The 25194-nt window shown below is 38.0% G+C and overlaps 1 protein-coding gene across 2 annotated transcripts in view; it reads right to left on the reverse strand.

The window, feature by feature from the left end:
- The window catches only part of POU6F2 (POU class 6 homeobox 2), a 464893-nt gene extending 444711 nt beyond the window's left edge, over positions 1 to 20182 (reverse strand). The window contains exons 1-2 of one of the 2 annotated variants that reach the window (XM_079931511.1): positions 20127 to 20182; positions 18104 to 18208 (exon numbers count right to left, since the gene is read on the reverse strand). Coding sequence is in view for 1 of the 2 variants with exons in the window: in XM_079931510.1 (XP_079787636.1) it covers positions 16176 to 16280 (105 nt within the window). In the remaining variant the exon portion in view is untranslated. Of the gene's footprint in view, positions 1 to 16175; positions 16340 to 18103; positions 18209 to 20126 lie in introns of those variants that run through there. The other variant, XM_079931510.1, reaches the window with a different exon arrangement.
- Positions 20183 to 25194: the final 5012 nt, after the last annotated feature.

The following is a 25194-nucleotide window of genomic DNA, read 5'->3' on the forward strand; positions in this document are numbered from 1 at the left end:
AAAATAAACCAAAGCCTCCACTAAGAAAAGCATCCTCCCCCGAGATATAGATTAGAAGAGTGACAGCTGTCATGAAGGAACCTTACCAAAGCAATTACCGAGTGCCTGCTACATGCCAGGATGTGCCTCTAGAAAGACTTAAGAATTGTCTGGGAAAATCGGGAGACAAGGGGAGAGAGTAAGATGATGAGAGAGAAGAAAACAAGCTGTCTTGTCCTCTAACAACGCTTTCAACCCTTCAACTCTTCTCAGATGATTACGTACCAATTTCACAAAAAGTAAGAAGGGAGGAGAAGGGAGGAAGGAAGGAAAAGAGGAAGGAAGGAAGGAAAAAGAGGAGAAATAAAGAGATAGAGATAGAGAGAGGAAAGGAAGGGAAACACTTCTGCACCAGTCTAAATTGAAAATACAAAAAGTTCAGGACCTTATTTTATTCAAACCCCTTTGCTTGGATTCTCAGTCTGATAATGGCTCCAATAAGACATCAATATCACCCATTTCCTACAAAAACAGGCCAAATTTAATTGCTCAGAAAAAGGAGGGGGGCTCTGATCCCCTGGCCTCGTGTTTTCATGGGAATGGATGTCTCACCTATGAGAGCAGCAATTCTGTACCACGCTGGTGAGTGACAAGAGTCTGATATCCATGGTCCTCCACCTCCATACAGGAATTTGGTTTTTTTCCCTTTTTGCCCTACTCCCAGTAGGAAACAGAAATCCTGGGTAAATAAGTCTCTTCATGAGACCCAAACTTTCCTTTGGTATGCTGTCCCAAGATCAAAGTGCAGGGACATGAGAAATTAGCAAGCCCGTCTAGCCACAGCTGTACAGCTACATTTTTCCATGAGCTCTTAAGTAATAAAGTGAAAATAAACTCAGGAATTGAATAAAGGATCTTCTTTATTGCCCCTTGAAACCCTAATAGAATTTTTAAATTGAGTGCATGAAGCACCAATTTATTTTTAATTAATATAATTTTCCCTAACCTGAAATAATGGCCAGGGGATCAGGGATATATTTTCCACTCATTTGCTCATAAACATAATTTGAGACCCTGTGTTAGTGATGATGTGCTAGCAAACTCATGTGCTGACTTTAACCAAACAACCAAGAGGCATCATGATCCCACAACTTCCATGTTTTCTTAAAAATTCTATTTCTATGCAAGTCAAAACTACAATGAGGTACCACCTCACACCAGTCAGAATGGCCATCATTAAAATCTCCACAAATAACAAATGCTGGAGAGGGTGTGGAGAAAAGGGAACCCTCCTATAATGCTGGTAGAAATGTAAGTTGGTACAGCCACTATGTAAAACAGTATGCAGGTTCCTCAGAAAACTAAAAATAGAATTACCACATGATCCAGCAATCCCACTCCTGGGCATATATCCAGACAAAACCGTAATTCAAAAAGATACATGCACCCCTATGTTCATAGCAGCACTATTCACAATACCCAAAACATGGAAGCAACCTAAATGTCCATCAACCGATGAATGGATAAAGAATATGTAGTACATATATACAATGGAATACTACTCAGCCATAAAAAAGAACAAAATAATGCCATTTGCAGCAACATGGATAAAACTAGAGATTATCATACTAAGTGAAGTAAGTCAGAAAGAGAAAGACAAATACCATATGATATCACTTATATGTGGAATCTAAAATATGACACAAATGAACTTATCTATGGAATAGAAAGAGACTCACGGATATAGAGAACAGACTTATGGTTGCCAAGGCAGAGGGGGTTGGGGGAGGGGTGGAGTGGGAGGCTGGTATTGAGATGTAAGTTTTTATATATAGAATGGATAAACAACAAGGTCCTACTGTATAGCACAGAGAACTATACTCAATACCCTACGATAAACCATAATGGAAAAGAATATTTTAAAGAAAGAGTGTGTGTGTGTGTGTGTGTGTGTGTGTGTGTGTATAACTGAATCACTTTGCTGTACAGCAGAAATTAACACAACATTGTAAATCAACTATACTTCAATAAAAAAAGTTTAACTCTGTTTCTAATAAAGATTTGATCCAACTGGAAAGAAACAAACCCATCAAGAAATAATAAAGGAAGAGAGATGTGAATAGATGAGAAAACCTTCAAAGATCTCCATGCACAGAATCTTTGACTCGTACTCTTGTCTACTTTCTTGAATTCTAGCATACTCCTCACTTTTACTCCCTCTCAACAGGCTCAGCCCAATTTCCCCCACTGCTGGGCTCTTGCAGGAGATGTAATCAAGACTCAGCTCACCTGTCTGAGCAATGAGCATCACTCCTCCCTTTGATTCACAGTGGTCACTGAGAGGAGACATGTAGGTGGGGAAAAGGTGATAAGCCAAGATAGAAGATGTATTATACTACAGTGGGTTGCAAGCTCCAGGCAAAAAACACCGTCTTTACCAAGTGTTATGTTCACTTCCGGTATTCCAAAGCAATAAGTACTTTGTGAAAGATCGTGGTGATTCATTTCCCCAAATCATCATATTGTTTCCTAATCATCTATCCATGATTTCTGACATAACTGAATTCTGTGTAAAAGTTAAAAGAGATATTTGAGAGTAAACTCTACAGGTTCGACATCCATAACACACAAATGTAAACAGAATGAATGTTTTGTGAAATTTTCAACTACTAGGTGGGGAGAGATTTCTCTTTTTCAGCCCCACTAAGGTTGAAAATGTTGAAAATGCCACTGACAGGAAGAAATTTAATTGAAAAGAGTTAAGCAGAATAAAAGATATCCGTTAGTTACTTCAGATTCAAAAATGGAATTGAAATAGATGAAATGCCACAATATTATTAAAAAGTTTTCCAAAATTTGAGTTAAGAAATACCTCCTCAGTAGAATCACTGATTTCCCACCACTATAATCCCTAATGACAATAATTAGTTCATAAAAATTAGTTTAGAAGTGCCAATGCACATTTGGCTGGAATTTAGTTTTTATGAAGAATGAATAGAGAAAGCAAGCCCATCTTGCAAATTCTACACCTTGATTTCAAATCCAGGCAAGAATGTTAACTAGTTAAAAGATAGATAAAAAAAAAAAAGATAGATAGGTAGATAGATAAATTGATAGATGATAGAATGTTAATTCATTAAAAGATAAAAGATAGACAAAGCGTTTCTGAGGCCACTATCAAATAGTGAGGACTATTATAAAATATAAACTTGTTTTCTATTTTATACATTTAAATAATATTAATATATATTATATTTATATATATTAGGTATATTAGATATATATTATAAAATATAAACTCATTTTCAAATCTTCCCTGAAACTACCTGTGGGAACTTTTTTCCTCATACATACACAGAGCAGTGCCTACTGGCCACCCTGATGTCTGTTGTGTCTGTAGGCATAGGTTATGCAGCACTGGGAAATCAAGGCCAGTGTGACTGCTAGTTTAGTCAGGAGCAACTCTTTTTATGGAAGCCTACCAGAGAGCACCAACTTGCCCTTCCATCCTTCCACCCACAAACTATTCTATTGTTTTACATTTTAAAAAAGAATCACTTTCCAGACTGCCATGTAGAACCCAACTTTAACAGGTAATGATGTCAACCATAAAATTCTTACATAGACAGTGAATGAGTCATGGATTCTTAGAAAAAGGAGGAGGAAGAAGAGGAGAAGGAGGAAGAGAGAGGGAAAGAGGTGAGGGGAGAGGAAAAGGAAGAAGGAAAGGGAGGAGGAGGGAAGGAAAAAGGGTTGGGGGGAGAGGAGAGAAACAGACATTTCTATGATAAAATACGCCTTCATCAAGAGATAATACTAAGAATCATACTTTCCACAGGTAATATTTAGGGCCATGGTTCAATTCTGTGATTTTGTGTATGTTTAAGGATTCACACCCTGGCTTCCAACATCCTTAGGGCAAATTCCAGCCTTGCCACTTACTCTCCATGCAAACTTTTGCCACCTCCTGTGTCACCTAATGAGTGAGATGGAAACAATAGCAGTAACTACCTCACAGAGTTGCTGTGAGGATTCAACCACGCTTGTAAAGTTCCTGGCACCTAGTAAGTACTCACTAATTGGTAGGCTGTTACTAGTGATGTTATTTTTCAAATGACTAAATATCTAGTTCTTTTCTGATTGAAAAATGTTATCAGAGAACAAAGGTATGGACACCAAGGGGGGAAAGCCATGGTGGGGTGGGGACGGTGGTGGGATGAATTGGGCGATTGAGATTGACATGTATACACTGATGTGTATAAAATCGATGACCAATAAGAACCTGCTGTATAAAAAAATATATTAAATAAAATTCAAAAATTAAAAAAAAATGTTATCAAACATTTTTTTGGCTATTCAACAAAGCTTACAAGCTTCCCACTGAAACACATACACACACACACACACACACACACACACACACACACACGAAATAAATACCACACTAAATTCCCTCCATTCTTCTCCTGTGTTTTTATGATTCTGTGTGTGTACGTGTCGGGGGCAGGGTGGGTCAACACTGTTTCATCTTCATTATCTCATTTCATTTAAAATAACATTCATTCAATTTAAGAGGCACTGTGATGGACTGCATTAGAATTACCCGTAACGCTTTTTTTTTTAAAAAAAAACTAATACTCAGATCCTACCCAGGGAAAGTGAATCAGAATTTCTGGGGACTGGTCCTGCGTATCAGTAAATTTTTTCACGGTTGCTTCAAGTGATTCTAAAAGACAGCCAGAGTTAAGAACTGGTGTAGAGGGAAAACAGTGAACCCTAGAAAGAATATCTGGGTTCAAACCTCACTTCTGCTTACTAGCAATATGGTTATAAATAAGACCTATAACCTCTCTGAGCAGTTTTCACTTCCATAAAATGGGAATGATGACTTGGATCTACTTCTCAGAGTTGTGGGTTTCAAATGAAAGTATTAATATCAGAGAGCTGCTCTGCAATTTGTTCTTGAAAGCCTCCTTTGAGCTTCACGTGAGGGAGTCAGCTACTTTTAAGGCTATAAATGAAGCACAATCATTTTCTATCCAGGTTACTTGTCCCAGCATCTGTAGGGAAGAACAGAAAAGGAGGAAGCATATACCCATCCAATCGGGAGTTTCCTAGAATCAGTTCAGGGAATCTGTGCAGTGGAAGATATCACAGTCAACCCACACTTCCATCTCTTATACAAACACTATTTCGTTATTTCCCACTTCTCTTTTTAGTATATTGCATGTGAAATGATGTGGTTAAGATGAATAAGAGCCATATCCTAAAAGAAATGTAAAACATAGCTTTTCACATTCTCTTAAATATTTAAGTAGCATATATTTTGTCTACTTTACCAAAACCCTAAATTAGTTGATTTCAACACTGTGTCTGATTAGTTTTGATTCAGCCCTTATCCTGACTGCATTATTTAACCTACGAATCATGGTTGAAGGATTGGTCTGACAATATGGAATACAGAAAACAGGAATTTAACTGACATTAATTACCATGAATCTCCTTTGGTCTCCTTTTCACTAATCTAGGTATACTAACTGAATAATGCAGTGGAAGCATATATCTCTGTCAATTATCTTAATAAATAGCATCGAGGCCCATGAAAGAAAAGAAGTTATGCATTTTGTTCAGCTTGGAACAAACACAGAGGTTTTAAAGTCACAGTATATCTGAATGAGAACAGTCACTTTATGTTATTATCTCTTATTCTTACTTCTTTGTCACTAAATACAATATTGTGATATTTATTGTTATTTGAATTGGTTTGAGATTTTTGGTTTTTTTAAAATAAATTTATTTATTTATTTTTGGTTGTGTTGGGTCTTCGTTTCTGTGTGAGGGCTTCCTCTAGCTGTGGCAAGCGGGGGCCACTCTTCATCGTGGTGCGCAGGCCTCTCACTGTCACCGCCTCTCTTGTTGCGGAGCACAGGCTCCAGACGCGCAGGCTCAGTAGTTGTGGCTCACGGGCCCAGTTGCTCCGCGGCATGTGGGATCTTCCCAGACCAGGGCTCGAACCCGTATCCCCTGCATTGGCAGGCAGATTCTCAAGCACTGTGCCACCAGGGAAGCCCGGTTTGAGTTTTTAATATATAAGTGATAAATATCTATTCTTGTGGCATAAGCTATCCTTCACTTTTAATATTACACCTCACCTTCTTTTAGGAGTTACTACTTAGAGTTCTTTTGGTAAGACAAAACCCCATTCGAAGATTCTGGAATTTTTTTATGCTAAGAGAAATGAAACATCTGTGCTGTTAGTCTCATTGCAGAGACGAAATTATATTTGAAAATCTAGATGCTCACCAAGAGGTAACTGGTTAGCTATTGTGATCATTTCACAATATATACAAATTTTGAATCCCTATGTTCTATACCTGAAAGTAATATAATGTTAAATGCCAATTATAGCTCAATTTTTTTAGAAAAGAGAACTGGTTAAAATTAGGAGTTTGGAATTAAAATATACACACTACTGTACCTAAAATAGATAACCAACAAGGACCTACTGTATAGCCCAGGAAACTATACTCAATATCTTGCAATAACCTATAATGGAAGAGAATGTAAATAAAAAATATATATACATATATATATATGTATATATATAAAACTGAATCATGTTGTACACCTGAAACTAACACAACATTGTAAATCAACTATATTTCAATTTAAAAAATTTTTTAAATTAAAGAAAGAGAGAACTAGTTAAATAAATTAATGTATCCATAAAAGGGAATACTATAGAGAAGGGTACAGATCTACTGGTAGTAATATGACATGTTAAATATACGTTTTTAAAATCTGAAACTAGTTTGCAAAACTCTTTGTACGGTATGGATCTACTTGGGTTGTATAAAGATTTTCTATGCTTACACATGAAGAGAAAATTTCTGGAAGGATACATAAGAAATTATTGATGATGATTATTTGTGAGGAGTAAAATGATGGGGTACTTTATCTTTCACTTTATACTTTCCTGTGTTGTTGAAATTGTTTGTCATAAGCACGCATGACTTTTATAATTTGTCGAATAAAACATTTTAAAAGACTTGTTGGATTCCATTCTGTAACTGGCCTCTATCATAAGCATATAAAAATTGTATTCATGGAGCTCAGGTGTTTTGAGCAACAGCCTCCTGCTCTCTTTGCTTGGCCCTACAATAAACCTTTCTCTGGTCCAAAAAAAAGAATTATATTCATGTTCTGCAGGTTTTACTCGGATGCTTCACTCTCTGCCTGAACTAGCTGTTTAATTTCTATATGATGAATCATGGTAGAAGGAGAGAAAACAATCCCAGTTGACATGTTTCAGCACTTGTCGAAAGCAGCTATAAAATAGAAGTACACCACCAAACCCCCTGTTTTGGGAAGGAAATAACTACAATAATCATCTTTTTGCAGTATACTGATCAACTATGTATTCAAATTTCTACCATGATCTTGATTTCTAGAAGTTGCAAAGTATTTTTCCATCGTCTTGAACAACTTAGTTGAGCGGAGGAGTATTTTAACTAAACACCAACCATAATTTTTCATGTATTAAAATTGAAAACAGAGAGTTAAAGTATTTTTAGGTTATTAGAGGTTAAATCATCAAGTATCCCTAAAATGGCTAAGGGATGTGCGTATGTGTTTTCACTAATTAGATTGCCTCATTTTCCTTTTTAAATTCCTTAGTCTCTGGAATTCTAGACATAGGTTTGTTTACAAATGGATGAAGTCTTCCAAAAAGAAACAACTTTAGTTCCTAAATTAAGTATTAACATTTTGCCAGGAACAAAGTATGACTGTCTTAGATTTGAGCCATAATGTTATTCATTGCTCCCAGAAACCTTTTGACTATTACTACAAACACCTTTTATATTAGCAACATTAGAAATACACTAAGAAATACACCTAAGAATGTGTAAAAACTCCCGTTAAAGAAAGATTTGAAGCAGAGAAAATGAATACAGCAGTGATCTATTTTTCAGACCCGTAAACACCATCTGCTAATATGAGTAGTGAGAAATTTTCAAACTGGGGGTTCTTATATCACAGCCAAATTTCCTCAAAATCTCTTATTTTCCCAAATTCTGACCTGGGGCCTTTCATCCCACCATCATCACTTCTGCCTACCACTCAGCCAACATCTTGTCAAATCTGGCTGCAAGATTAAGTTTCCCAATTCGGAATTCAATATAGGAACCCTAAGGATATAAGATCCAAGCTGGAACATTCTGTTTTTTTTTTTAAAAAAGGATAAGATTGTTTCAACCCAGAGACCACGGTTTGCCCTGACCATCATGATGAATCATCAGGGCTGACTCGAAGTGCAATGAGCCTGATGTTCTTGGCTTTATTTGTGCACATTAAGCAGAATTTTACATTTGTCCCAACTCTCAACCTTTTCTCCAAAAGGTTGAAAGAGCCTAGTTTTTGAGTATCATTTAAGGCTTACAGAATTAACTAGCTCTGTCTGAAGCAAATTTGGCCTGCCATAGCCTGATACTGTGTGCCTGGCTCCATTCTTACCCATGCTGCCCTTCAGTTTTGGATGAATACCACTGAAGATCTAAGAAATATCTACCTTTCTTTTCATATATCCTCAATATCCATTAGGGTTTCTGGTGCCCATGCTTCTGTGCTGGTGCAATCTTTGCCTCTCCCTCTCAAAATAAACAATATTTGCCTCTCACTCTCAACAACATTATCTCTCAAGTAAAAGTTTGGCTATAAATACAAAATTATTTAAAAGATTTGTAATTTGGATTTTCTTTTAGTATTCAAATTCAGGTCAATATTTACCTCTCTGCTCATTGTTTCTTTCATTAAAAAAAAAATCTCTGTATAAATTCTGCACTTTAAAAAAGTACTTTGTTGTTTCAAAGACGAGTTTACCGGAGTTCATCCGATCAAAGCTAAAAACACTACATAGGGCTTCCCTGGTGGCAGAGTGGTTAAGAATCCACCTGCCAATGCAAGGGACACGGGTTCAAACCCTGATCAGGGAAGATCCCACAGGCCACGGAGCAACTAAGCCTGTGCACCACAACTACTGAGTCTGTGCTCTAGAGCCCGCAAGCCACAACTATTGAGCCTGAGTGCCACAACTACTGAAGCCCGCGTGCCTAGAGCCTGTGCTCCACAACAAGAGATGCCACCGCAATGAGAAGCCTGCACACTGCAACTAAGAACAGCCCCTGCTCATTGCAACTAGAGAAACCCAGGCACAGCAAAGACCCAATGCTGCCAAAAATAAATAAATAAATGATTTAATTATTAAATAAATAAAAATAAAAACACCATGTAACAGGTATTTAATATTTTTTTAAGTATACGTGTTTCTTTAAGTTTTTAGGTGTTAGAGATCGATGTTCACTTCTTAAAATAGTTTCCAATTAATCATAAGAAATCAGTCATAAAATATGCAGAGTCAGCATCCCAATAACCACCAGAAACATGTGTATTATTAATAAGGTTGCTATTTCACAACACCCAAGCACTGGTTACACTCTTGTAAAAAGCTCCAGAAAAAAAGTGTTTCTTAATTTTAAAATTCGTGTTCCAGCATTGTGAAGCTAATTTTTTTTCCTTTTGGCTTTGTTTTAAATGTTTATTTGTCCTGTCCTATTGTTTCACTGCCTATTTATGTGCTCTACTATTGCTAGACGAGATGAAAGATGCTTACAGAATACCTTACTGAAAACACTACCTACAGAAGCAACTGCGTTGGTGAATTTTCCACTAGCGTTTTGCTTTGTTTTGCTCCAGGTCTTGTCTCTCTTTCCAGTGCCCTTTGCTGCCTGGGCAGCCCACGAGGATTCACTTTTCACTTATGACTCATCTGACTGACTCTGGATTACAGTAGAAAAGAGAAGAAAGGCTGATGGAAAAATGACACTGAAGGAAGAGAGCAAAATACCAGAGCAATGAGTTTGAGTAACTATGTTCTTTTCATTCAAGGTGTCAACACGTTGATTTGCATCTTTGACTTTAGGAGGTGGGAGCTGGAAATTGTAGGAGTATCTCTTCCCACTGGAATAATCCACCCCCCTGGGGGAGGGGGTGGGCTGAACATAGGTGAAATTTAGAATATTCTGTTGATCCTCAATTTTTATTTCTTGTTCTCTGGTTAGAAAAACGCTGCTAAGGGAATAGGGTGACAGTTCACCTAGAATCAGTACCAAGTATCAACAGCTAATCTCTCTCTTTGGAAAAAAGAGTCCTTCATATCACGGGAGTTTTAAAGCTAGTGACAAAACAAAAAGCTATTTTCTGAAACCAGCCCCTTGAAAAATAAAGTGTTCTTAAAATCTACAGAGTTGCCTTTAATATAAACAACCAGAGATGTTTTCAATTATCTTGCTACTACTTACATACAAAGGTTTAATATTTAGGAGAAGTGGTAGCCCTGAAATAACAATAATACAGTCATTTACAGTTGGGCTAAAGAAAACAATACAAGCATAGGGCAAACCAGGAAAGAATTTATCAAACAATAATTAATAAATTTTCACCAAAATTGGTTCACATCGTATAACTAGGAAGAACAAGAAAATAATAGCTAGAAAGAAAAATGAACCTTACTGAAATGTAATGACAATCTCTCACAACCCCTTCTATAAATTTTGATTACAACTTTGGATCAGCTCAAGACATTATGATTCAACAGAGTAATTGACATGTGATCCCAGAACAAGGCTTCACTCAGTAATTTACTTTATTGGACACACATTTCACCTACCAAAAAAGCAAAAAGAAGGAAGGAAGGGGAAAAAGAATATAAAGGCAGGCTTGAAATTATATTTAGAGCGGCTATTATCTCTCAAGTAAAAGTTTGGCTATAAAATACAAAATTATTTAAAAGATTTGTAATTTGGATTTTCTTTTAGTATTCAAATTCAGGTCAATATTTACCTCCTTGCACATTGTTTCTTCAGGTCTGATCCTTTTATATTTGCATTTTATTTCACAACTTTATTTTCTACTCAATCAAGCATTAGAAAAAAAAGGATCAGCTTATATGATATCATAATGAGATTGAAAAGTGGAGTTTTTCAATATTTGTGAACATGTTAGTTAAATTGTAATTTTGGTCAACAATAAAGTTGAAAAGAGAAAGATGCTTTAAACTGTATGATTAAATGCAGTTGACATAGCAAAGAAATGGTCAAGGAAGGAATACCTTCTTTCAATGACCTACAGAACAAGTACTATAGATTTTACATATAGGAAACATATACATTCAAACTTTCTTTCATAAGCATTCATATTTGAAATGTTTCAGCAACCTCTCTCCGTATTCTAGGTATATGAAACCAAAAGCTTTAAATTCTTAAGCATAGAAATAATACTTGAATAGTATATAGAGTTTCATTAATTGGCCTTAGAAATAGAAAAGAAAATTTACTTTCAAAACCAGATTTCATGTGCTGGTTGTTCAGTATTATTATTAATATTATTGTATAGTATTATTACTGTATTGACAGATTTTACTTTAAGGGACAAAATTGGCTTTACAATTTAAACATCTGCTCAAGTAACATAGTAAACTTCAATTTAAACCTATTTTAAAGGTAATAAAAACTGAGTTCATCTGATAGAATATAAAAAGCTAACATCAACTTTCCTCCAAGTATAAGTAGAATAATGAGTGAAGTGTTTAAGGTCAGTTAGAAATACACAGTACAAATTCAATTTTGGTGAGTTCCGTACTTACAAAAGGCATACTAGCAGCAGAAAGAATAATCCTTAATTAATTTGTATTTTTCTAGTAGACCATTTACCTATAATAATACCTTGAAAAAAGTATTCTCAATTAAATCCAAACAATAATAATGACACATCCCCAAAATATATAAATTTGTTGAAGCAAATAGGTCAATTTCAAAAAAAGGTGGGCATTCACACCTACAAAAAATGACTCTTTAAAGTATATGAGAGTTATGCTTGGCACGCATAAAACAAGGTCAGGTTAGCCTCAAAGTTTAATTTTTATAGAAAGGGCATGAAAAGCAGTCTCCATGGACTGAGAACAATCTGCAAGTGTATAATTTACACACCGTCAGGGTCCACTCTCCCTAGGCCACCTCCGTTTCACACATCAGCTTGACTATGTTCTAGGTAAGCACATTGTTCTTAAAGCATCATTAAATTACTTTTTGGAACAAGGGAGGGTATAAACAAACCGACATATAAAATTGTTTTGATGCTGGAACAACCAAGTATTTGTGTGTTCTAGAATCTTCACATGAAAAAACATGCACTGAGGTACTGTTAAGCGAAATGCACCCCGTTACCCACACTCACTCCCCTTCTGAGGTCTTAGCACACTCACTGAGCATGGTCTCAGACAACTGCCTTCACTTTCTAAGGTGCCACTTTCAAACACTTTAAATTGTCCAAATATACCTTGAAAAAAAAAAAAAGACCCATTTTACCGGTAAGGAAAATTGCAACAGCTTTCGATTGCACCTCCCATGCTGTTAAATACGGTTTCTTCCCTCTTCTCTGAGTACTTCAGCCGTGTCCACTGGGAGTGCACACTACAGCCCTCTTATCCAGCTGTCTCTCCCATTCCCAGCAAACTCTTAGATGTGCCTGATACATATTTTTATCTAATTTGCCTCATCTGTTGTTTTTATTAACAACTAATTTAATATCCTCTGTCCTATCATATTTCCAGAAGTCAGTGTATAGAAACACGCAGCCAAGCCCGGACCCTCAGGCCTGCACATAAAGATGGCAGGCTAGCCTAGGGTCCTCTGGGACAGCAGTGCCAGAAGGAGGATTGGACACGATGACCCGTCTGCATGAGATGAGAAAAAAAATCAAAAACAAAAACCAAGAGGTCTGTAATACCGATAAACTAAGCTGTCACTCACAGGCCACCAGCTCAGGTCTGCAAAAAAGATGCAGTGAACACTGAATGACCATGAGAGGTGGAAATGTGTCTTCATTTTAAAAATGATATTCAGACCCACTGGTCAGAACCTGCTTAACTGTTTAATTTGAACTGATATGAAAATCATCTGAAGGTAAAATCCCTCCTATGGTTCCAAGGGTTAGGAAGCTTGCTACAGATGACTATCAAAAATTTGGTTTGATTTCCCAGAAACTATATGAATGAACCAAGTTTCTTTATCTTGAGATACCAAGCTGGGAGTTTGTTCTTAAGTACTAGACTGCTTAATTGCTTACTTGGGGAAGGGAAGGCCCTGGGGGAAAGGCAGGTACAACAACATCTCTTCTCTCTCTTCCATGAAGCCACTGCACTCTCCTGAGCTGGATCATGCATGACCAGCAATGCGGAGAAGTCCCCTCTTCCCCTCCAGTGGAAGCATCTAGATATGCAATCCCAGAGATGAATGAAAAAAACCTGAAGACCCTATTTCACGGGAATCTTTCAGTATTCTGAATGGAAAATATCACTGAAAACTAGTGATTTGCTCCTCCAACTTACAGCCATGTAGGAACGGAACTCAGACCAGAAAAAATAAAAGGACAAAAATAATTATCATTCCAGTATGTATTTTGAGAAGGAAGACACACAAACATTTGTATCATCAACTGAGACTGATTCACACCTGCTGAGTAGGGAAAAGATGATATTGAAATCAAAAGCTGAAAAATAAACCACCTTTCTGGTTATGAGTGACTGAAAAGCAAGGAAAATTATTTTCACTTTCTTGTCCTTATTGTTAGAAGTAGTGGTTTGAGCCAATATTCCTAGCTGTGCTGTAACAGTTAAAAGGAAATCATTTCAAATCTGGATGTCATCTTTCTTTTTATATCTATAAATATGGGTTCTATTAAGTTTTCTGACTTTAATGGTATGTATATGGGACAGGATGCTCTTTTCTTTGCTTTGGAGTATTAGTGTTTCAGTTTCTGAACTAAAAATGTACAAAATAGTTTTTGTACATTTTTAGTACAGAAAATTTTACAACCTTCAGAACAACTGCTTTTATAATTTACAAGCTCGACATAAGTATCTGGGGTTTTTTTAACAAATAATTTATGAGAAATGAAATCTTCAGAAAAAAAACTGGCTACTTTGATGCAACTATTTAGTAAGTATAGTAAGCATCCATAACGAGTTAATTAACATATATAGTTCCTGGTCACACTTAAAAGCCTTTAAAAATCACTTAACGTACACACAAAATACAGAGCGATGTAATAATAGCAACCAATATGAAACCCTGACAAATTAGAAGTTTAAGTCTGGTATTTATAAAATGTATGCCAATTCTTTTTTTTTTTTAATATCTACTTGAACCTTTTAAAAGTATATACATGAGCAATTATTTCCAATAAACAATACTGAATAACAAATTAGAAATATCTCTTCTGTTTTTTTTAACCAAGCTTCTTTTCCCACCTAAAGGAAATATATATGAAAGGAAATCCTTTTTCTTATTTGGTACCGAAACACAGTAATTTTGCACAGTATTAAGGCTGTACTGTGGTCTACAGAAGAGAGAACATGCTTGCCAACTAAGAAAAGTTTTATTTAGCAGGACAAGACAGTTATCACAGCTCAAGTTTTATTTCTACATGAAGAGGTTATCTATTTTCACAGGTATGTATTTCATTCCACATGGCACAATTATTTTAGCTATATTTCACATGCTTGCTCATCAGTGAATACTTATATTGAAATGGGTACTAACAGTATATAAAATCAGTCTTTACATATTTTTTTCCTGACAAATATATGCCCAGAGACTTCACTTTATATATGTCTGTAACACAAAAACCAACTTGAAAGTTTTAAAAAATATTGTTCTGTAGAAGCAGCTATCTACAGCTTTTAAAACAGTATGAGCCTGTGGAAACACTGTATTATATATCTGACATTTTCCATCTAAAAATACATTATGAAGCATGCTGGTATTAATAAACCATGTACTTTCAGACCCCTAAAGTGCTTTGCTATAATTTTGTTGACGGTATATTTCCATCCACGCTATTAACATACAGCAAACAAATTTTAGGTCATCACCTTGCCAGCCTGTGTTGATTGGAAAGTGTGGGGGAAAAAAAGGAAAAAAAAAACTTTTAGGAGTTCATCAATATTCGTAAGCATATTCTGATTTATGAGTTAACAGTTCCTAAGTAAGCAGAGATAACTGAGAAAAATTTTGGTCAAAAATACATTACAAAAAAAAAAAGCAAACCAGAAAGCAACCACATATATTCCCTTTTTCCTCACCCCACCCCCATCACAGGCAGAAAAATCACCCTTCCTTTGCAGCAGGGCACGCTCATTCCTCTCATCCCTTCAGTTATTGGAAGGCAAATGAAAATACAATGACCCTTTCCTCTTCTGATTTAGCTCACGCCGCAAACATTTAAACACAAACTGAAACTACTGATTTCACAGAAAGCACAGAAACAGAAAAAGCAAGACTCACTGACCCATTTGGAAGACAAAGACGACAGAACAGAACGGGAAAGCTCTAAAAATCAGCTTGTGAGGCCTCTGAGAGAGATTCTTCTGGCATTTCATCACAGCAGCCCCAGACCAGTTCACCTCCCTAGATACACGGTGGAGGCACTAAATAGAGCTGTTTATTAAAGCTGTTGTGTGGATTGCATTAGGAGGCGCGGGCAGACCACCTGGACCTTTCAGACTGTGGCAGTGTTTAATTTGCAGCCTGCCCGTCCGCAGCGGCCAAGACCACTACTACATACATCTAACCAGGCTCGATCACACATTATCTGGGTTGGGAGTAAAGGCACGTGTATTTCTATATTTATATTTTCCATAGAGCAAGGGAGACAGAGCGAGAGAGACAGAACATAGCCAAAATCAAAACACTGAACAGAAAATTGTTAACTACCTAGAAAACATAATACTTTATTCTCGTCTCACACTTTCTTCCAGAGATCACAATCTCAACAGAAAATAAATTCTAAAAAACGTATATTTTTAAACATTCAGGCCAAATGATAAATAAATTTGTTCTTTGGGGTTTCTTTTTTGTGGTTGTATTAGTTTGGGCTTGTAAGCATCGCATTGAAGTTTGAAGCTGAGCTTTCCTAGCTAGATTTTAATGGGTGCCTCTTCCCTTTCACACTTTCAGCGCTACGCTGGCAGGTAGCTGAAGATACAGATAGAAAGATGGTACTGTAAATATGAATTATGTGAATCATATGGTGAGACCCTTGTGGAAAAAAGGGGAGTTGAGAAATGGCTGACTCCATACCTGACCAATTACAGCTCGCATGGTCCCCGTGTCCTGCTGGGCTGAGAGATCGCAATCCATCATATGTTGTCTTTGAAAAGGAGAATGGGGGTTTCTGGCACGCATCTGTCAATCAACTTCTGCACTCACAACCATCACCAAAAGCAAGGGGGGAAAAAAGTCAAGCTGCTCCACAAAATAGGATGAAACTGTCATGTGACCTCCGGCAGACATGCACACACACATTCACTACCTCCACAGAGGGTAAGAATTTTCTGTAGACATGAAATGACATTGACAAATATCCAATACCAAGTAAATAAAGTGAGACAAACAGCTATTCACCAAAGACAAAACATTGGCTGTAATCTGCCACTAAAGGTTTAACAAACCTCAGAGGATTTTTTTTTTAATGCTCTGGAAACCTGTTTAAAACAAAAATAAAATTAACTATTTCATGTACTAACTGAGACTTTGATTTCTATGCCACCATATAATTTTTTTTCCATGATAATTCATTATCTTATTTCTCTTAACCTGTCCCTAATGATTTTATCTTCAGATTCTCTAAATGACCTTTTGATAATATGCAGTAATCTCTTCGGTTTATATAATGTCACCTTTATGGAAAAGCATGAAATGTTCACCATTGAATAACACAGATACCTTGCTATTTGTTAACTGGAAACGGATATACACAATCATTTGTGTAAACTGCGTTGACCACACAAATGTAAAATATTCAAAGTATGTAAATAGTAGTCAGTAAACTTTTTATCGTTTAAAAGGTTCGGATATGATTTATTTGCAGCTCGTCTAAACTGATGCAACGTGATGACAAATATTTCAACTTTTTTTCATTTAATTTAAGCTATTTGATCCCACACACCCTAGGATAGATTGTTGATGTATTATGAGTCAGCTATTGTAAGAGTGACATGAATATCACGTATAAGTTATTTAACCCTTTCAGGATTAACATCAGAACCTGATTTTCAAAACAACCTGACAGATACTGCAAAGTTGCTCTTTGAAAATCCAAAACCATAAATAGTATCCATTAACTTGGTGGCTTTGTGGAGTTACTAACGTTTGCATTTGTCCACTTTTCAAACTTAAGTTCATCAGTTGGTGTACTCTAACTTTTCCAAAAAGAATTCACAGGAATACTTTGTGATATTAAAATGGGGATTTTTTTCAAGGTTCAAAACTAACATTAAGCTTGAGAGGTAGAGGAGTGATGAGAAATGTTTAATACAGAATATATGTTCTTATGTATAACATTGTATTGTATCATCCCTTGAAAATTAAGTAGAAGGAACTTCAAGTAAGAAAAGAGAAAAGAAGAAAAACAATTTCCAACATGTTTAAAGAAAGCTTTAGGAGGAGAGAACTAAGGATTGAAATCTCATCGACTTCTCATTAAGAGTTGCCCCACAATATAAAGATTTACATAGACACACACACACACACACACACACACACACACACACTTAAATCTGCATCCCCAAACAAAAAGAAACTGCACCAACTGTGTAGCCCTCCTGAGAACTGACGACGGGAAAGGTCCTCCTAGACATGATTAAAATGAACAGATAGCACTGACACCCCGTCCCTGCCCCTGGAGACACGGACACACACGGGTGTTTCTGCAGCCACCCCATTTCGGACGCTGCTGGCGCGTCGGTCGCCACCTCTGGCCGGGGAAGAGGAGGCGGGGACAGCCCCCCGCCTCCCCAGGCCGGAAATCTGGGCCGGGGTCGCCATGGGACCCGGGAGGGCTCTGCCAAAGTTGCCCAAAGCCTGAGGGCTCGCAGAGGGCAGGTGGGGCGCGGGCGCTCCTGGCGTCGCCTTCCTGGGACAGGGAGACACAGACACACAGACAGGCAGACAGGGAGCGCGGCGGGACCGGGAAAGTTGCGGAGGAGGGGCTGGGCTGTCGTCCTCACCTCCGCAGCGCAGCGCGGGGATCCTCTCACTGCCACCTCCCTGCAGGCACAACCTCCCCCTGGGATCGAAGCTTCCAGGACAGTTTTGGGGGGTAGGGGGGCAGGCTGCAAGATGAAGCCAAAGACCCCCCATTTGAAGCTCCAGGTGGTCCGGCTTGACGTAGGGACAATTGTTTGCTTACACTAGGGTTATTTACATGACCTTCTGGCCTGTGTTAATTACCGTAATTACTATAGACGCTAGGGGAGCCCTGAGGCGCTTGATATTATGTTACCTCACGAAAGCCTCTTAACAACTCAGTGAGGCGGGGACAGTCATTCCCATTTTACGATGACCTACAAAAAATATATAACTTTTCAAGATTAACAGGGACATGATTCACACCTGCTCGGAATCCAAAGACGGAGCTTTTCCTATGAAACCATTGAGTTGGGTGACATTCAGAATAAAGGCTACCATTTGTACAGTACAGACTCATTCAATAAATATTTATGGAGCCTGTACTATGTGCCAGGTGCTGTGTTAAGTGCTTGAGTTTCGGCAAAACATAGTTCCTCGAGGGTTTTTACATTCTAGTGTTTGGACAGATACTTGTCAAATAATCACAGAAATGTGAGATTTTTAATTATTCTGAGAGCGGTGGAGGAAAGCAAAACCTATATCAAAGGCATTGACCTGGTCTTGGGTGTGTAGGTTGAGCAAAGGGGAATTAAGCAATTAACTTGAAATAAACTAAAATTGGAAGCATGTTAGGGAAGAAAAGGACAAGGGCATGATGGAGTAAACATTCTCTGCGGAAGAAATGTGCAAAAGGCGGGGAGGAGGGTGGCTTACTGGAAAAGCTTAGGAAAGCTTTCTGCCTTGTGTGGAGCACAGACTTGAAGGGAAAGAGAGGCTGGAGGTGAAAACCAGAGCACATAGGGTCTCTTCCGTTGTATCAAAGATTCTTTACCTGAGCCAGGAGCATGGTGAAGCCACTGAGAATACTTTAGCAGTGTCTCACACTTAAATTTTGAAAGATGTCTCTGGCTATAGCGTGGAAAGTTAGGGCTGGGGCGGAGGTAGTAAAAGTGGATTTGGGGAGACCAATTAGTTATAGGGGGGTGGTGATGGTATTGCACAGAACTGGATGATTTCAAGTTGAGAGGTAAAATTCACAGAACTTGGTGACTGATGGGTGGTGGAACTTGAAGGAACGGCAGGTGACTTTCTGGATTGCACGAAACATACAGTGGGTGATGCCATTTGCTGAACTAGGGAATCAGGAGGAAAACCAGCTTGGAGAAGGGCAGTATGGATCATAATTGTAGTTTGCGATTTATTTTCACTACAATCCTCAGGGTGAGAATGATTATCCCCCTTTTTCTGAAAAATCTAGGGATCTCAGGGATGAAGCAACCCGCCCATGGCCAAGTAGCAGCAGGGAAGGTTCATCTGAGGGGAAATCCGGGTTCTTGACCCCTGCATTAGACTGATTTGGAATGAGGTGGTGGTTCTGGGTTGTCCGGTAGATTAAAATTGTCCTACCAGGAAACCAAGGTAAAATTGATGACCAGAACTGTTCTTAGGATTCCCCACAATAAGTCTCCAGATGACATGAATTAAGGCATATTTGGTGTAAAATTTGGTTGAGACCCTAGACCCTGCCCAAATAAAATGGAAGGACTGAAGTTCAGGTCTAGCATGGCAACGGCAGGAAGAATGTAAAGATAAAAACACAAAGGTAGTTTTGAGTTATTCAATTAACAGCCCCTATTTAGCATCAATAGTAATCTCTCCTGGTAGGTTACTCTGGGTAATAGAGACTTGAATAAGATCTGCTTCTTGACATTCGAAGATTCATAATTTAGTAGGAAACACAGACACATGTAAATGACTTAAATACAGCACAGATTGCTTTTAAAAAATAAATGCATAAAAAATTTATCTGTGGGGATTGTTTGATTCTATGTGGTGGAAGATGATTACATTTTTAGGTACCACAACATACAGGCTTGGGTCAGGATCTCCTCCAGCCCTTACCTCTGACTGGGTGCGGTCTTCAGAAAGTGGCCACTTCTCTGTGTCGTGAGTTTCTCCTCTTGTAACTCCTCAAGGGTACTGTGAGGAGGTAAGGAGATAATGTCTTCTGAGAGCTTATTGAGTTATACTCTGTAGGTATGCAGCATATGTTAGTTATTTTCCCATATGGAGAGACAACAGGAAGCCAGGAAAGATGAATCCTTCACCACCGTGAAGATGGTGGAAGAATTTTGTGATACAAACAGAGGGTATTTTCTGTTCAGGGCAAAGGGAAGAGCATGAGAAAAACCATCTGGTCCTCTGTCAGTGTGACTGGCAGGCACTTTTAAGATTAAAGCAATGGGAAACAAATGGAGAAGGGCAGGAAATACTTCAACTAACTTTTACTCCCACGTTCACAGAAGAATTTAGGAAAGAAGATTCCTTAAGTGAAATAGTCACCATTACCATCATCTCTTGTGCTTTCCCCTCTCCCCACCCAATTTCCAGAAAATGATGCTTTTTTTCCAATCCTTTAAGACCCCCTCCTTGCATCACAGATCAGCTAGACATCAGCTAGACATCACAGATCAGCCATTTCCCAACAGCTGACCATCTGGTATATAAGACAGCAACAGGTCACCACAGATCCGACCCAGTCCCCAACTTCTCAGGAAATGAGATAGAGATGTCCTTAATTTCTTTTTTTTTTTAGTGAAGTATAGGTGCTGTACAATATTATATAAGTTCCAGATGTACAACAGAGTGATTCACAATTTTCAAAGGTTATACTCCATTTATAGTTAATATAAAATATTGGCTCTATTTCCCAAGATGTCCTTAATTTCCTAATGACTAAAACCCTAAGGATACTGAGAGAGAAATACTGCACAGGGAATCAAGATAAAGTAGAGGTATTGGTCATCTCTGTTTTTCAATAAATCCTCTGCAGTGCTTAAAGTGAGAAGAGATAACATAGCTGGGTGCCTCTAAAGCGCAAGAGCCGTGAGAAGAAAACATTCAAAAAGTCACCAAGGGGCTTCCCTGGTGGCGCAGTGGTTGAGAGTCTGCCTGCCGATTCACCGGGACACGGGTTCGTGCCCCGGTCCGGGAGGATCCCTCATGCCGCGGAGTGGCTGGGCCTGTGAGCCATGGCCGCTGAGCCTGCGCGTCCGGAGCCTGTGCTCCGCAACGGGAGAGGCCACAACAGTGAGAGGCCCGCGTACCGCAAAGAAAACAAACAAACAAAAAGTCACCAAGAAGAAGCCACTTCTACTTAGTCTATTTCGGCCGACGCCATCACAACATGCACGTTTACTTCAGTTCTGTACTACCTGCCTTTTCTCTCTGTTAACACTTGTTCTATCTCTAGCTAATTGTTTGTTTCTTCATTTGCTACGGTTTTATCATTTCTCTGCTACTTTTTATTCCTCTGTTTCCTGGTCTCTAAAAGACTAATCTCACCATTCCTCCACCAGTTTATTTTTTTCCCCCAGATCTCCCAACCCCTGTTCTTCTTACATGGACACATGACTTCAGCCTTCTTCCTAGACTATGAATCACGGCAGAGCATCCTCTAGAGTATAGCTCACCATGTAGCTGCTGCATGATTTTCAAGGCTGATGTAGGAACCAGGATAACAGGTGGACGAGAGACAGCACAGGGGGAGTAGAAATACACAGTCAAGACTTCTCGTGGACTTCCCTTTCTACAGTCTGTAGTTCACTCCCCTTTGGTTCATTTCCTACCTTCTTTTTCAAGGGCAAGTTTTCCTGGAATTTCATTTGGCACCATAAGCCAAATGAAATCCACTGCCATCTCTATTTGCACCCCCTCCTCAATATCACATTTGCCTCCACTTTAAAGTTTTGTAGATCATTTCTCTAGAATGGTCTTTTCAACCATGATCATTTTCCCTAAACATTCCCAACATTAGATGGATTTTACTTCCACGGGTCCTTGAGTAGTATAACTACTCTGTACCCTGGGATCTTTTGTTGTTGTTATTTTCATATTTCTGGGGAAATTGAGGACAGGAAAAGTACCAAAAGCAGAATGATTATTTTTAAAAAAGAAAACAGGGGAGTGGAGAGAAACTGCTACACAACAAGACCCAGGGGCTACAGCATCCAGAGCGGTTTGGCAATGCTGAGCCAGACACCATTGGTTGTGAGGACCCGTGATTTACTTTTCTTTTACAACGTAGTTTGGGAGCATTATTTTTCCCCTGAGAGGCAATGACAAGATTTTGCCTTTGAAATGAATAGCTGAGAAGTTCAACACCCTGTTGACTCTGGGCAAGGATAGCCTGTGAATATACTAATGTACTATCAGATCTTCAACATCGTCATCTTTTTTTACCAGGTGACCAGCCTCAATAAAAACAGAAAAATCCAGCTGAGGGAGCAAATGTCCCTTAATTTCCATTTTCCCCTTTCATGAAATGCTTTGGTTACAGCTATGCACTTTGGTCTTCCAGAATATATTTCTTCTGCCTGAACATCCTGAAAAAAGGCATTAAAATGCTCCTGGGTTTCATTGTACTACCTGCAGTTTTGGTGTCTGAGCCCACTGCTAACACATAACTTCGCATGAAAATTTCCCGTGGTGGTACAAACACACACCCTGTTTCCTTACAGCAGCAGTGCACTAGGGGGACTCTTTCCTCTTTATTTCATGGCTATAGCTCTACACACCTGAAAAAGCCAAATACCACTGTCCATTTATTCCAAATATCAGTAGGTTCACAGCACTTTGACCCAAACCTGGTTCCACTCTTTCAAAGACAAGCACCTTTAAATGAGTGTCTGCATAGAACCCGTTGCATTGAGAACTTGACACACAGCTCTAACTCTGGAAAATCCATGTCTATCCTGGTTTTCTCCATCATCATCCTCCTCAACAGCCATAACAATAATAATAATAGAAAACATGGGGTGGTCCTCAAGGTGTAATTCAGTATGAGGACTCTTGAGGGTCCCTGAGACCCTTTTAGGGGGTCCATGAGGTCAAAACTTTTTCAAATAATAATAAAATGAGACTTGCCTTTTTCACTCTCATTTTCTGAGGAGAAATTTTCCCAAGGCTTCCTGATGTGTGATTTCTAGCAGATTGAAGGCAGAAGCAGGTATGGTTCCAAGCATCAATATCTTCTACTAAGCCAGACACTACCAAGAATTGCAAAAATGTAAAACAATGCCGCTCTTCTCACAAATTGCGTGTGGGAAAATGTAGTTATTTTTCATTTAAAAATGATGTTACCATGTAGTTATTTTAAATGACTTCATAAATAAACCTTTTTAGAAGTTTCTTGGTTTTAGGGACTTCCATGGTGGCACAGTAGTAAAGACTCCACGCTCCCAATGCAGGGAGCCTGGGTTCCATCCCTGGCTAGGGAACTAGATCCCACATGAATTCCACAGCTGGGAGTTCGCCTGCCACAACTGAAAAGGCTGCGTGCCACAACTAAGACCCAGCGCAACCAAGTAAATAAATATTTTATTAAAAAATTTCTTGGTTTTAATTTCTAATATAGTAAATATTGATAAATATAACCCATGAGCATATATGGGTTATATTGATAAATATAACCCAGAAGCTCTGGGGGGTACGAAACAATTTTATAATAGTGTCAAGAGGTCCTAAGATTAAAAAGTTTGAGAATGGCAGACATAATAGAGTATTTACTATATACCATGTACTGTCCTAAGCACTTTATATATTTATTTGTTTTTTGTCAGAGTTCTTTATATATTTTGGATATTAACCCCTTACTAGATCTATCATTTGCAAATATTTTGCCATTCCATAGGTTGTCTTTTGAGAATCTTTGCATTTATAATAGTTATTAAAACACTGTAACTCGATAGCAAAAAAACAAATAATCCAATTTAAAATGGGCAAAGGAACTGAATAGACATTTTTCCAAAGAAGATATATGAATGGCTAACAGGTACATGAAAAGGTGCTCAGCATCGCTAATCTTAAGGGAAATGCAAATCAAAACCACAATGAGATGTCACGTCAGGACCGACTATCATATCGTTAAAAGACAAGAGATAACAGATGCTGGAGAGGATGTGGACCAAAGGGAACCTTCCTACACTGTTGGTGGGATTGTAAACTGGTGCAGCCACTATGGAGAACAGTATGGAGGTTCCTCAAAAATTAAAAATAGAACTACTGTATGATCCAGCACTTTTACTCCTGGGAATATATCTGAAGGAAACAAAAACAGGATATTGAAGAAATACCTGCATCCTCATGTTCATTGTAGCATAATTTATAATAACCAAGATATGAAAACAACCTAAGTGTCCATCAATGGATGAACAAATAAAGAAAATATGAATATATATATATACATACACACACACACACCATGTACAATGGAATATTATTCAGCCATAAAAAGAAGGAAATGCTGCTGTTTACAACAATGTGGATGGACCTTGGGGGCATTATACTAAGTGAAATAAATCAGACACAGAAAGAAAAATACTGTATGATCTCACTTATATGTAGAATCTAAAGAAAGAAAAAACCAAATTCATAGAGAAAGAGATTAGATTTGTGTTTATCGGAGATGGGGGGTTATGGGAGTGGGAATTGGATGAAGGTGGACAAAGGGTACAAACGTCCAGTTATGAGTTAAGTAAGTACTAGAGATATAATGTACAACATACTGACTGTAGTTAACCCTGCTGTATGGTGTATATGAAACATGATAAGAGAGTAGATCCTAAGACTTCTCATCACAAGGAAAAAAAACATTTTTTTCTTTTACTTTTGTTTTGTATCTCTACGAGATGATGGATGTTAACTAAACCTATTGTAATCATTTCACAATATAGGTAGGTCAAATCATTATGCTGTACACCTTAAACTTATACGGTGCTGCATGTCAATTCTATCTCAAAAAACTGGGGAAAAAACTAAATGCAAAATTTCTTAGAGATGAACCCACTCGAAACGATAATTGTATCTATGAGTAAACTGAGATATGCAATGCCTCCTGGATAGGAATACTGTAAAACAAAAAAAAATCATTAAATTAAGGTCTCTAAACGTTTTCTACAGAATAGTCATC

The sequence above is a fragment of the Stenella coeruleoalba genome (genome assembly GCF_951394435.1).
Source record: "Stenella coeruleoalba genome assembly, chromosome: 9".
In the NCBI taxonomy this organism is placed as follows: Eukaryota; Metazoa; Chordata; class Mammalia; order Artiodactyla; family Delphinidae; genus Stenella; species Stenella coeruleoalba.